At 32.8% G+C, this 13,491-nt stretch overlaps 1 protein-coding gene across 1 annotated transcript in view; it reads right to left on the reverse strand.

The window, feature by feature from the left end:
- Positions 1 to 13,491, reverse strand: part of EPHA3 (EPH receptor A3) — a 352,568-nt gene that overhangs the window by 19,174 nt on the left and 319,903 nt on the right. The window contains exons 14-15 of the mRNA XM_081300943.1: positions 5,188 to 5,337; positions 3,245 to 3,438 (exon numbers count right to left, since the gene is read on the reverse strand). Of these exons, the coding sequence (XP_081157069.1) occupies positions 3,245 to 3,438; positions 5,188 to 5,337 (344 nt within the window). The remainder of the gene's footprint in view (positions 1 to 3,244; positions 3,439 to 5,187; positions 5,338 to 13,491) is intronic.

A 13,491-nucleotide genomic window follows, 5' to 3' on the forward strand; every position in this document is an offset into this window, starting at 1 on the left:
TACTGTCTCTGCCTGTGAAGTTTAGAACAGAGATTCATCCTTATGGAATAAGTTATGGGAAGTTTTATTTAAAGATGTATCACTAACTTCAATTTTAGAAGCCATTAAATGTTACTTTAAACAAACTAATATTCTCACATACTGATAATAACAGTTTATCCAGATTCCTCTTATTCATTTTATTCAAATATAATGGAAAAACTGGGTAGTGTATGCTCACTATTATCAATTCAAAATGAATTAAAGACTTGACCTTAAGACCTGAACCATAAAACTTTTAGAAGAAAACATAGGAGAAAGCTTCATGACATTAATCTTGGCATTTTTTTTTTTTTTGGACATGGCCCCCAAAGCGCAAGCAATAAAAGCAAAAATAAAAATAAGAAGTACATCAAATTAAAAACCTTCTTCATAGCAAAGAAAATAATTTTCTTTTCAAAGAATGGAAAGGACATTCATAGAATGGAGAAGAAATATTTACAAATCATATGTCCAATAATGTGTTAGTATCCATAACTTATAAGAAATTCATAAATGAAATAACAGAAATAAAACAAAAAACAATCAAGACCCCACAAATAACACAATTAAAAAATAGACAAAAGACCTGGGCACTGTGGTACACACCTGTAATCCCAGAGGCTCATGGGGATCACAAGTTCAAAGCCAGCCTCAGCAACTAAGAGTGTCCCCAAGCAAATTAGAAAGACTCTGTCTAAAAATAATTAAATATAAAATGGACTGGGGATGTAGCTCAGGGTAAATTGCCCCTGGGTTCAATCTCTGGTACTTAAAAAAATAGATGAAAGACTTGAATAGCTATTTTCCCAAGCAAGACCTACAAATGGAAACAAGATAGATGAATAGATGCTCAACTTGACTAATCATCAGGGAAATGCAAGTCAAAACTACAATGCTGCAGCAATTTCAGTTTTGGCTATGTATCCAAAGGAAATAAAATTTACATTGAATGTATATTTTCACTCTCATATTCCTTAAGCCATTTTTACAAGTCAAGAGATGAAATATCCTAAATATCAACAACATATAAATGGATTAAAAATGTAAAAATGTGATCGATATCTCAAATTCAGTCTTTAAAAAGAAGAAAATGCCATTGGTCATGGTGGCACATGCCTGTAATTCTAGTTACTCAGGAGGCTGAGGCACAAGGATAACAAGTTCAAAGATAGCCTGGGCAACTTTGTGAGACCCTGTTTTGAAATAAAGTAAAAAAAAAAAAAAAGGCTCCAGACTTAGCTTAATAGTAAAATGATTGCCTAATATGTGCAATGTTCTCGGTTTATTTCTTGGAACCACAAAAAAAATTTCATTTAAATAAATAAAAGATAACTGTGAAGTTACAGATATTGTAGTTGATTGTGTTAATTATTTTATAATGTAGATGTATGTATATCAGAATTCCATTGAGCCTATCACACCAGCAGCTCCAGAGGCAGAGGCAAATGTACTGTAAATTCAAAGCTAGCCTCAGCAATTTAGTGAGGCCCTAAACAAATTAGTGAGATTCTATCTCAAAATAAAAAAGTAAATATATATATATATATATATATATATATATATATATATATATATATATAGTCTGGGGATGTGACTCCATGGTTAAGCACCACTGGCTTGAATCCCTGGTACAAAAAAAAAAAATGTTAAACACATTGAGCGCCTTAAATATACACAATTATTCTTTGTCAATAATATTAATATAGATAGAAAATAACACCCACAAGCATGCAGGTGGGGGAGCTCATTTTTTTCTTTTGCTTCATATTCCAATGTTTCTTGGCTTCTTTCAGTTCTTTTTCCATTTAATATGTTGATGTTTTGTTCATTACAGATTTGAGGGTATAATTTTGATTTTCTAAAATATTGCAATATAATATTAATTTTAAAATATTGTATAAAGCATAGTTAATTGGACTTTCATGTCTCTACATATTCTTTCTCTCTCACACACACATATACACACACGAACACACACATACTTTAATCTTTAAACAGACAACTTAACGTAAAAATCAAGGACTTTCCCATAATTTAAATGTCAGCTTTTGTTACCAAACTTTGTAGCAATGAAAACAATAGAGTAGTACAGCATTAATGGAAATAGCACAATTGAGACTAGTAGAGGAGTAACCGGTTATATAAAGATCCATAGAATTGTAAAATACTATGCAAGCCATTGGACTGAGAAAATTCCATTGATTACATCAAGATATTTTGAATCACTAGTCCTCAAATCATTTAGTGTATAATCACAGCTAGAAGTCACAAATAGATCTGACATGCTTAGCTCACTAGTTGACAAGAGGGATGTTTTTAAAATATAAATTATATATATATATAAATAATCAGAACAACAAAAAAATAAAAGCCCTCAAATGTACACACCATCATTAAAACTGTTTGTATCTTATGTGCATAGTCAGATCTACATTAGTAAACAGTTCAAATAGCCTTGGTCTTTTTAATTACTTTCACCTGATATGAAACCTCACAAAATTCCTCTCCTCTTCACCATTTCTTCCATTGTCCTTTGTAGATGCACTGTAGTTTATCATTACATAAAAACTAGTAAGGAAACTCATGCAATTCTTGACTGGAAGAAGTACCCACATAATTTAATGGACATGACACATTCAGGATTGCATCATATTCAGGATTGCATCATATTTACATTGGGCAGCTGTCCTGGGATATACAGGAATTATTTCACTCTTAGTTTTATCCTTAACAGTATCTAGCACCATAATTGGCACTCCATATACATTAAAGAAATATTTGTTCAAAGTAGGGGGGAATTGCTTTCTAAAAATTGGTGTGATATTTTAACTACATTGGTATTAATCTTTTTTGAAGCTTTATTTTAAATAAAAAGATGAAGTTGACTTTTCCTTCCTCCCTTCTCCTTTCCTTCTTTCCCTTTTTCTTTCTTCCAAAAATGAAGAGTTAGTGGAAAGATGTTGTGTGTGAGGTTTTCCCATTTCTCAAAATCTAAAACAAGCATGAATGTAGAGACATGTGAATGTTAAAGACATCTCAGATTTTCATCATTATTATCAACTAGCATGAGAATTCCTCCAAAAGAACAAGAAAAGAAAGCATAACTCTCCATCTTGAGAAATGCAAGTTTCAAAGAATGCAGTTGGGTGGGGGTGGGAGGTCATCCCCTTGGAGACAGCAAACGTGCACTTCAGAGTGCAGCATGCAAAATATAATGTGTCACCTTGCTGCTGCACTGGTGATGATCTTCAGACTGCCGGGATTCCGGATGAGCTTGTCCAGGATGCTGACAATCTGCTCAAACTTGGGTCTGTTGTTTCTGTCTTTCTGCCAGCAGTCCAGCATCAACTGATACAACGCAGCTGGGCAGTCCATGGGGGGTGGCAGGCGATAGCCCTCGTCCACAGCTTTAATTACCTGAGTAAGAAGAAAAGTTTCCAAGGATCTAAGAGGTTGGACTTATTCTATTTCTTCATTTAAACTGATAAGAATATTTTAAAATTAGATTCAAAAGTTATCATTTTAAATTGCCTAAAAGGATAATAGCTGATGAAGCAAATAGTAAACTATTCGTGGCTGGAAACAGCACTTAAAGGAAGATCAAGTGAAAGAAGGTAAATTTAGGAAAAGTGTGTGCAAAGATTCGTTTTAGATTAAATTAACAAATGCCAAGTGATAAGGGAAATTTGTTATTATACAGAAATAATTACTTGATTTTATAGGTCACTATGGAAATATATGAATGCATGCAAAGAAAATTCATATACAGATTTGAGCTACACTACAGTTCAAATGGTACCTACCAAATCATAGTAACTTCCTTTTTTGAAATCTTCTTTGCAACACAATTAAGCATTTATTATTTCATTAGCATTTTTATAATATGCAAAGCAATGTTTTTTAAACTTTATTGCACTTCCCTCAATTCTTGACTTTCTGATTCTAACCACCTATGGTAAGGGCTGATAATTTGTATAAAAACAAATATAGATTCAAATTCTCATGCCATGTTGAAGTTGCTGCTACAGGGCTGGAGTTGTGGCTTAGTGATATAACCCTTGCCTGGCACATGTGAGGTACTGGGTTCAATTCTCAGCACCACATAAAAATAAATAAAATAAAGGTATTTTTAAAAAGTTGATGCTACAGAGACCACACTTTGGGATCCACTGATATAGAGAGAAATTAGAAAAAAAGAGATGTGGGAAACTGAGGCCATTAATCCCAGTATCATTATAAAAAAAGTTTATTGGAGGAGCTACAGAAAGATTTATTTATCAAAATACATTAGAAACAATTCTACAAGTGGTAAGGAGGAAATCACTTAAAGCATTTCAGTTTGCCTTCTTTTGTATCTTTGGGATCATGCTCAAAGTTTCTGGCCAGAAAGATGTTGATCCCATGTATTAATAACGTGCTCTTAGTAAGCATTAGCAAAACATAACCTATTAAAATAAAATTCCTTTAGAAAAATCATACCAAAGTAATAATCGAAAATTAAAAATTGTTTTATCTATTCAGAAACTTCAATTACTATAACTAAATTCATGTGCACATTTAATACAACATGGTAGAAAATTGGTTGTTTTGGTTTGAATTTGCAAAATAAAAAAAGTAGACAAAATACTGGAATAGATGTATTAATTCAATCAAGAAAGCATTACAGGCATGTATTTTACTAATGTAAAAATGTAGCAAAATATTTCAAATACTCCCTGTATGTATATTATAGGTAAATTACTTATATATATTATAATATATACAATATAAATATATACAATATAAATATATATAAATATTTTATTATATATTTTTATATATTATATATTTTATATGTGTGTGTATATATATACACACACACACACACACACACACACACACACACACACATATGGGTTTTCTTATTATCACTTATTTTATTACATTCTTGTTACAAATGTTTCACTTTGTCTCATTCCTAAACCCCTGCTTTAGGAAAATATATAAAGCTGTAAAAGCAATTCAATTAATATCTTTGCAAGACTTGGAAATAGTTTCATTTCTTCTACGTGTTCAATTTCAATGTCACAAACTAGGAGCCACCTGGTCTCATTATGCTCCACTTCCTTGCACAGCTTGATCTTTTAATCTGAACTCATAACTCATAAACTACAAATACACACTTACATCCTGATTGGACATCTCCCAGTATGGTCTTTCTCCATAAGACATCACCTCCCAGAGAACTATCCCATAACTCCATACATCGCTGGCTGATGTGAATTTGCGGTAGGCTATTGCTTCTGGTGATGTCCACCGGATTGGAATCTTCCCTCCCTTTGAGAATAAAATCACAAGCATGTAAATGGGTAATACATAGAACATATACACAAAACAATCAAATCCAATACAATGTGTTGTGGTATTTCTATTCTGAAATGGAACAGCAGCTTCTGATAAATATTTTGATATTCTATTTTAATATTCAAAGGAGCACACCACTTACAGCAAAATTACCTCCAAACAATTTGGGAAATTTTTGAAACCATAAAAAAAATAGAATATCACTTAACCATTGTCATTTTATTGTAACTATGGCACTTTAATTAGTCATTTGCAGCCAAATAAGCTGACGTAAATGTAATACACTATGATTTTTCACCTCAGAACTTAAAGTGATACCACCTTTGTTGATTTAAAATATATTTATGTTAATCAAGTGATATTAGTTAAAAAATAATGAATTAATATTTATATATAATTTAGACCATGTCTTTTTACATAAATAAATATAGGTATTCATTAAATAAACTCAAAAATATAGTTAAAATGTTACTCTCTCCAAATTTATAAACTGTCCTTTTAAATGTTACTAACACAAAGAAATGATAAATGCTTGAGGAGATGGATTTTCCAGTTACATGTATTTGCTCATTACATATTGGATACATGTAATGAAATATCACACTCTCTCTTTAAGCATGTACAATTATTATACAATTTAAATTAAATATTTTATTACTAGATATAATGATCACTATCTCAGGACTTATTTCTGGAGGAAAATAATATTGCCTATATATATTGTAGGAGCTATAAAGGTCTAAATTCCAAGAATTTGCTCTCAATTTACAATATAAACTTAATAAGGATCTACTATCGTCAGCCATGTAGGAAATACTATGCTAGTTACTTCAAATGAGACAATTACAAATAACATGCTGACCCTTTTGTTTGAAAAATGTCAGGCAAAGAGGCATGATAATTACTTGCTGTGAATAAATACAAAAAAGAGCACATTTCTTTTCAAACTTGACACTGCTTTAAGGACACACTTTTCTTAAAATAGAAATTCTGGTTTAGGAGTTCTAGTGTAACCACTGTCTGCATTTCTAACAAGCTCCAGGTGATGCTGGTTCTTGTGGTCCATGGACCTTACACCGAGCAGCTATGAGGTAGTGGCAATTGTTGCGGATGCTTACATGAAATTTAGGTTTGGAGGTCTCAAAATTTCAAGTATTTCCTCTTGATTTTGACAAAAGCAGACTTACGGATGTGGCACTTAACAAAATCTAACCAGAATTCCAATGGAACCATTGGAAATACTTTCTCTTCCTTAAAGAACTCAGAGAATTAACAGAAGTCAAACAAAGCTATATTCATGGTACAAAAGGAACGCACTATTTTAAAATCAGTTACAGATACTCTGACATGTTCTTAGTGACCCTTCCTTCCCTTTTACTAGAAGAAAACTACTGAAAGTATATGAATGGCAGGTTAAAAAAAGAAAAAGAATAACAGAAAATCTCTTTCCATGCTGAAAATTCTTATCTATTTAGAAATAAAAGACAGATATTTGTCACCAATGTTCATTGTTGCAATTAAAATATATGAATTAGAATATACAAATAAAAAATAACAGTAAGCTAATGTCAGTCATGACCAAGAACCTGTTTTTTTTGAAATTTTTTTCAACCAGGATTAAAATGGAACACACCAAAGTTGTCTTAGTCTTAAATCATTATTTTTCAGAAAGAATTGAGCATACTTCAATAAAATTTCTTAAAATAACAAAATACTGAAAAGTGACCTTTTTTAGGAAGTAGATAGCAACACCCATATTTAAGCTTGGAAAGAATCCAAGTTGTTCTGAAGACAGATATAAGGCTATTGGAGAAGTTTTTGCTGAGGCACCATGTCCAACTCTTCCTGGGGATCTTTGCTCTCCTGAATCTCTGAACTTGCCTGGGATTTAGTATAGTGCATTCTCTAATGTAGCATGTGGTTATAGATACAAGCAAACTATTTCAAGAAAGATTTCCAATCAGTTGCTATTTGCTTTCACCTGTGTAAATCTTATTTAAAGATTGTTTAAAACACAAAATGGGAAATACGTTTGGGAAAATGTGTGGTAAATTATTTTAATGAAAACATTACACTTTTGAATTCTTTTCTTTTCCTCACACATTTTGTAACAGTTGTAGTCTGCAGTGTGCATGCATGTGTGTGTGTGTGTGTGCGCGTGCGCACCCATACACACACATACACCCCCACACTTGTTAGTATAACAGCTTCTCACTTTTTAATATAACAATTTCTTATCTCTGAGAATGCAAAGATAATCATAGATTTAAGACCCTCACCATTTCTGTAGCCAGGCATCCTGTAAATGATGCTATCTATCCCTGGGTAAATTAGAAGGATAAAAATGACTAAGGGTTGTTAATTATTATTTAAGAATTTTTGTCATTTTTAATGGATTTATAATATATGTAAAACAATGAATAAAATATCTTTTCCTTAATAGAGTACTCAACAAATGCTCTCTTCTTTCCTCTTTTGCAGTCCCTTCAATAGTTTGACACACATTTATTAGTGGTCTAACAAGTTTATTAAATGAGGATCTAAGGGAAAGGTCACTGTCAACTACAAACCAATATTCAAAGTTAGTAATGCTGGTTTTGTTGCTAAAAAACAAAATCATAATAAAAAGAATTTTTAAAAACTTCTTTACTTTCCACAATGATAAACATCAGGTCACCACAGCTTTAAATGAAAGCAAAATAAACCAACAGTGTACATATTTAATTTAAACTTCAAAAAACAAACTATAGAAGAAATTTCAAACCAGTAAAATCAATATGGAGTTTAATGGAAGGTGAGTGTTCATGTTATCATGAAGTCTTCAATTAAACAACAGTGTAGTTTTAAACTCATAATGTTCAACATTAGTAAAATGTTTTAGTAGAAGTAGATCTTGTAATAATATCCATTGTTACAAGTAAAATTAGAGTTCCCAGACTCTCATTTGAAATCCCAAGTCTATGAAAAGTTGAATATATTATATGGCTCAAATAATGAGCATAACTCACATGAGCTTGTACTCACTTCAAAGAAAGAGAGGTTTCTATTTAAATGAGTTATCCTGGCAAATGTGCAGAGTAGCCATTCAATAAATGCTCATTCATCTGGATTGAATCCCCTTTCTCCTGAGTACATGGTGGCTTCTTGAAAACATTTCCCCTGCCTGCCTTTGTATTACTAGAAACTTTCCTACTTAAACATCCTGGTAAAGGATGAACTCAGATGCAAGATTTGGGAATTTCCCAGGCAAAATCCATCACTCTATTTTGTATGATACCTTCCACTGCTTAAAGATCTTGACTTTCACCTTCATTTTTGCATTCCCATAGGATAAAATAGAATGTGACTTTCTACCTGTCCTGTTTACACCTTATTTATTGTAAAGAAGTATATAATTCCATCAAGTTGGAAACTGACTTATTATTTTATAGACAGTAGATTCTACTAAGGATTTCTGATAATTCTCAACATTTTAAATTGTGCAGTACATGTTCAGGTAACAAATTGAATCTAGTATCTCAGAATAGATGTAAACATTAAATATGAAGATGCCAATATAAATAGTAAGCAAAAGCACAACACAATTTATTTTTTAAATGTTCTTGCATTAAAAAAATTTAATGGCTCAAAATAGTAGTAAATATAAGATTTACTGAGCATCATATTTTTAGTATCTCTAAAACTTTGAATCTTTGCCACATATATACAAACTCAGCATTTACACTCTGTATATGCTTTTAAGATTTTCATTTCCCTTCATAAACGATATATATTCTACATCAATGGCTTCAATATTAATATTATAGTTATAACTTTAAAACCCTAAAATCACCAAAATAACTTTTAAAGTATTTCAGTCTGTGCACGTGGATACTACTGTATACCCTTGTAGAATTATTCTAATTAAAATTTAAAGTAGAATAACAGGGCTGGGGATGTGGCTCAAGCGGTAGCACGCTCACCTGGCATGCGTGCGACCCAGGTTCGATCCTCAGCACCACATACCAACAAAGATGTTGTGTCCGCCGAGAACTAAAAAATAAATATTGAAAATTCCCTCTCTCTCTCTCTCTCTCTCCTCTCTCACTCTCTCTTTAAAAAAAAAATAAAAAAAAATAAAGTAGAATAACAAAGTAATGGTTAAGTTCAAAGATTAGCAGCTACGTTTTTAGTCATCAGTATTAAGCATGATGTTTGTTACTTAATTTAATGCTATGTAGATGATATTTTAAATTAGATGTCTTATCTGTAGAATCCCAGCAGAATAATGTTATTGGGATATATAAAAATGGGTTTTTAAGCTTAAATCTTTTATATTTTATTTTCTAGCATTTAAATTATTTTTAAACTGATAGATAACATTGTTTCATTTCAAACATGATTGTTTGCCGTATACATACATTGTAGAATGGTTAAATCCAGTTAATTGAAAAATGTATTTCCTCATGTAGTTCTCATTTTTGTGGTGAAATATTTTTGAAATTATTTGAACATACAGTATATAGTCATTTAGTTTAGTCACTTTGTGTATAAATGTATCTGTGGAAATTTATTCCTAACTGTAATTATGCATAATTTTAGCAATATCTCCCTATCCCCCCCACGCAGAATCTGGGAGCCAACATTCTACTGTATTCTATGAGGTAAAAAAAAATCATATATTTTTAACTCACATAAAATCATTACAATAGTACATATTATTGGGATGATACAATTCTTCAATACATGTATGCATTGTGGAATGTTTAAATCAGATTAAACATTTTATCTCCTCCAATATTCATTATTGCTTATGGTCAAAACTTTTAAATCCTTTATTCTAGCTTTTTAAAAATGTGCCAAACACTGACCTTCATGGGATCCAGACTCACAGTAGGCCCGGGTCCATCCCCTCACCTGCAGACATTGGCTGGAGCTCAGGCTCCAGCACAGGACCGACTCTTCCGACCAGCAGACCACCATGGGAGCTCAGGCCTGGCCCAGATCTGCCACACCAACATACATGGGACCCAGGCCCAGGGTAGGTCTAAGTTTGCTACTCCCCACAACCTGGGAGCCCAAGCCTAACCCACTTCCATCTTGGGACACTGCAGACATTACCATATCCTTCCCCACACAGTAGCCCCTACCTTTTTAACAATAGACAGGGCCTATAAGCAGTTGCATCTCCAAGAAGGCATCCTGAAGACAGTGTAAGGCCCACACTTTCAGCCCCATCTCTGTAAGATATTGCATCCATCTTGGGGCACCTCCACTATTATCTTGAGTTATCTTGGCTATTACCTCCACCACCTTTAGTTATAGTAGCATACATTGAGGGATGCCAGCAGGGTCTGGAAGCCCAACATCAAGGTGAGTTACAGACAATCTGCATGGGTACTACAAGAATATAGGGTAGAAACTGTAATATCTCAGATCCACACTGCAAGAAAGGAAGACACATGGACAACATATAAAAACAAGGGAGGAAGGTGCCCTAAACAAACCAGGACATTATAATAACAGAACCCATTGACAACGAAGTTGACTAAATGTTAGAGAAGGAGTTCAGAAGGTTCATAATTAAAATGAGCTGTGAATTAAAGAATGACCTAAATGAGCAAATATAGGCAAAATTTAATCACTCCAACGGAAAAAAAATAAGAGAGCAAATACAGGTATCAAAAGATTACTTTAAGAAAGAGGTAGAGACTCTGAAAAAAAATCCAGTCAGAAATCCTTGCAATGAAGAAAACAATAAGCCAAATAAAAAACTCAATAGAAAGCATAACCAACAGACTAGATCACTTGGAAGAAAGAATGTCAGATAATGAAGACAAAGTATACAATCTGGAAAATAAAGTTGACCACACAGTGAAGATAGTAAGAAATCATGAATAGAAAATCCAAGAATTATGGGAAAGCATCAAAAGACCAAATATAAGAGTTATTGGAATAGAGGAAGGCATAGAGTTTGAAACCAAAGGAATGTACAAACTTTTTAATGAGATAATATCAGAAAATTTCCCAAGCATGAAGAACAAATTGGAAAACCAAATACAAGAGGCTTACAGGACACCAAATATACAAAATTACAACAGATTTACACCTAGGCACATTATAACAAAAATGTCTAACATACAAACAAGGATAGAATCTTAAAAGCTGCAAGAGAGAGGAATCAGATCACATATGGGGGAGACCAATTCCTATCTCAGCAGATTTTCAACCCAGACCATCAAAGCCAGGAAAGCATGGACAACATATACCAAGCTCTGAAAAACAAATGGATACCCACCAAGAATCTTATATCCAGAAAAATTAAGCTTTAGATTTGATGATGAAATAAAAACCTTACATGATAAACAAAAGTTAAAATAATTTAAAACTAGAAAGCCTGCACTACAGACTATCCTCTGCAAAATATTCCACAAAGTGGAAATGAAAAACAATGATGAAAATCAGTAGAGCAAGGTATTACATTAAAGGGAAAACTAATCAGAGGAGAAACCAAGTCAAGTTAAATACCAAAAACAGACAAAAAATGGCTGCGAAGACAAATCATGTCTCTATAATAACCCTGAATGTCAATGGCCTAAACTCACCAATCAGAAGACATAGACTAGAAAATTGGATTTAAAAAAAAGAAAAAAAAAGATCCAACAATATGCTGCCTCCACAAGACTCATCTCATAGGAAAAGACATCTACAGACTGAAGGTGAAAGATTGGGAAAACCATACCACTTACATGGACTGGGGAAGCAAACAGGGGTTTCCATCCTCATATCAAATAATGTAGACTTCAAGCTAAAGTTATTCAAAAGGGATAAAGAAAGGCACCACAAAAATGTGCTGTTCATTATTATTATATATAATCACTCTAATGTAAAATAGGATGCCAGAACATTTTGCTCCTATGTAACTGTAACTTAGTACCCACTTATCAGGCTTTCCCAATCCCTCACCATCTCCTCACACATCAACTTCTGGTAACCATCACTCTACTCTCAATGTTTATGAAATCAGCTCTTTTAGATTCCACATGTGAGTGGTATTTGTGTTTGTATGCTTGATTTATTTCACCTCACATAATGTTCTCCAGGTTCTTCCACGCTGTCATTAATGACAGAACTTCATTCTTTTTATAGCAGAATAGTATTCCACTGTACAAATATATTTCACATCTTCTTTTTACATTCATATACTGACACACCAACCCTGGTTTATATTGGGGTCATGACTGCCTTCCCACTCCCATGTTTTGTACTTATTGGGTACCTTGAGAACAAAGCTTCTCTAGAGAATCAGTGTTAACTTTTCACACCAGATTATTCCTAAACTGGGGGCCTCATGAACATTGCCAAATGTTTTACTGCAACCCTGGATTTTCTTATCTATATTTTATTTCTAATCTCCAGTTGTTGCAACTAAAACTGCCTAAAGACAATATCAAATCTCCTGGGGAACAAAAGCATCCTTATTTGAGAGGTACTATTTTAGATGGGATGGGATGAATCTTGATCAGCAAAAGGAAATAGTCCAAATGAGGTTCAGGATTTATCTGTGTTTTTATATAAACTAAGTGAAATCATAATTTGTCATCATCATATTTCTAGGGATATTTTTATCCCTTTCTGTACTCTAACTTCAGTAAAAGCCAAGCAAGAATTCAATTTGCCATGGTTAATCTTCTAACACCTTAATTTTGATAACATAAATATTCCTTCTGTTTTTTCTCTTTATTATTATTTTTTTCTTTTCTCTTTTTACTTTCCTTCCATTTATTCTCTCCTCCTTTTCTCCCCAGATTTTTATTGCCCCCTCCTTTTTGAAATGGGGATCTTATATTGTTAGAGAAGATTAAATTAATGTTATAATTTAAGCAACTATTTCATAGTCAGACAGAGCCATCAATGACCTATCACTTTATTGAGATAATGAGTGTTTACAGCAAGCACAAACACTATCTGTAGCTGCAAATACATCAATAGTATTGGCATAGAGAGATATTGGATGAGCACTTGAGGGTCCTATTTGGTTGTGAAATATGGATGAAAAAGCTGTATACCTTAAATTTTAAATTAGGCACACTGTACAATAAAGCTCTCTGCACTCAGACTGAGCATTTTTTTTTTTAGGTCTGAGAC

The sequence above is a fragment of the Spermophilus citellus genome (genome assembly GCF_964194105.1).
Source record: "Spermophilus citellus genome assembly, chromosome: 7".
NCBI lineage: Eukaryota > Metazoa > Chordata > Mammalia > Rodentia > Sciuridae > Spermophilus > Spermophilus citellus.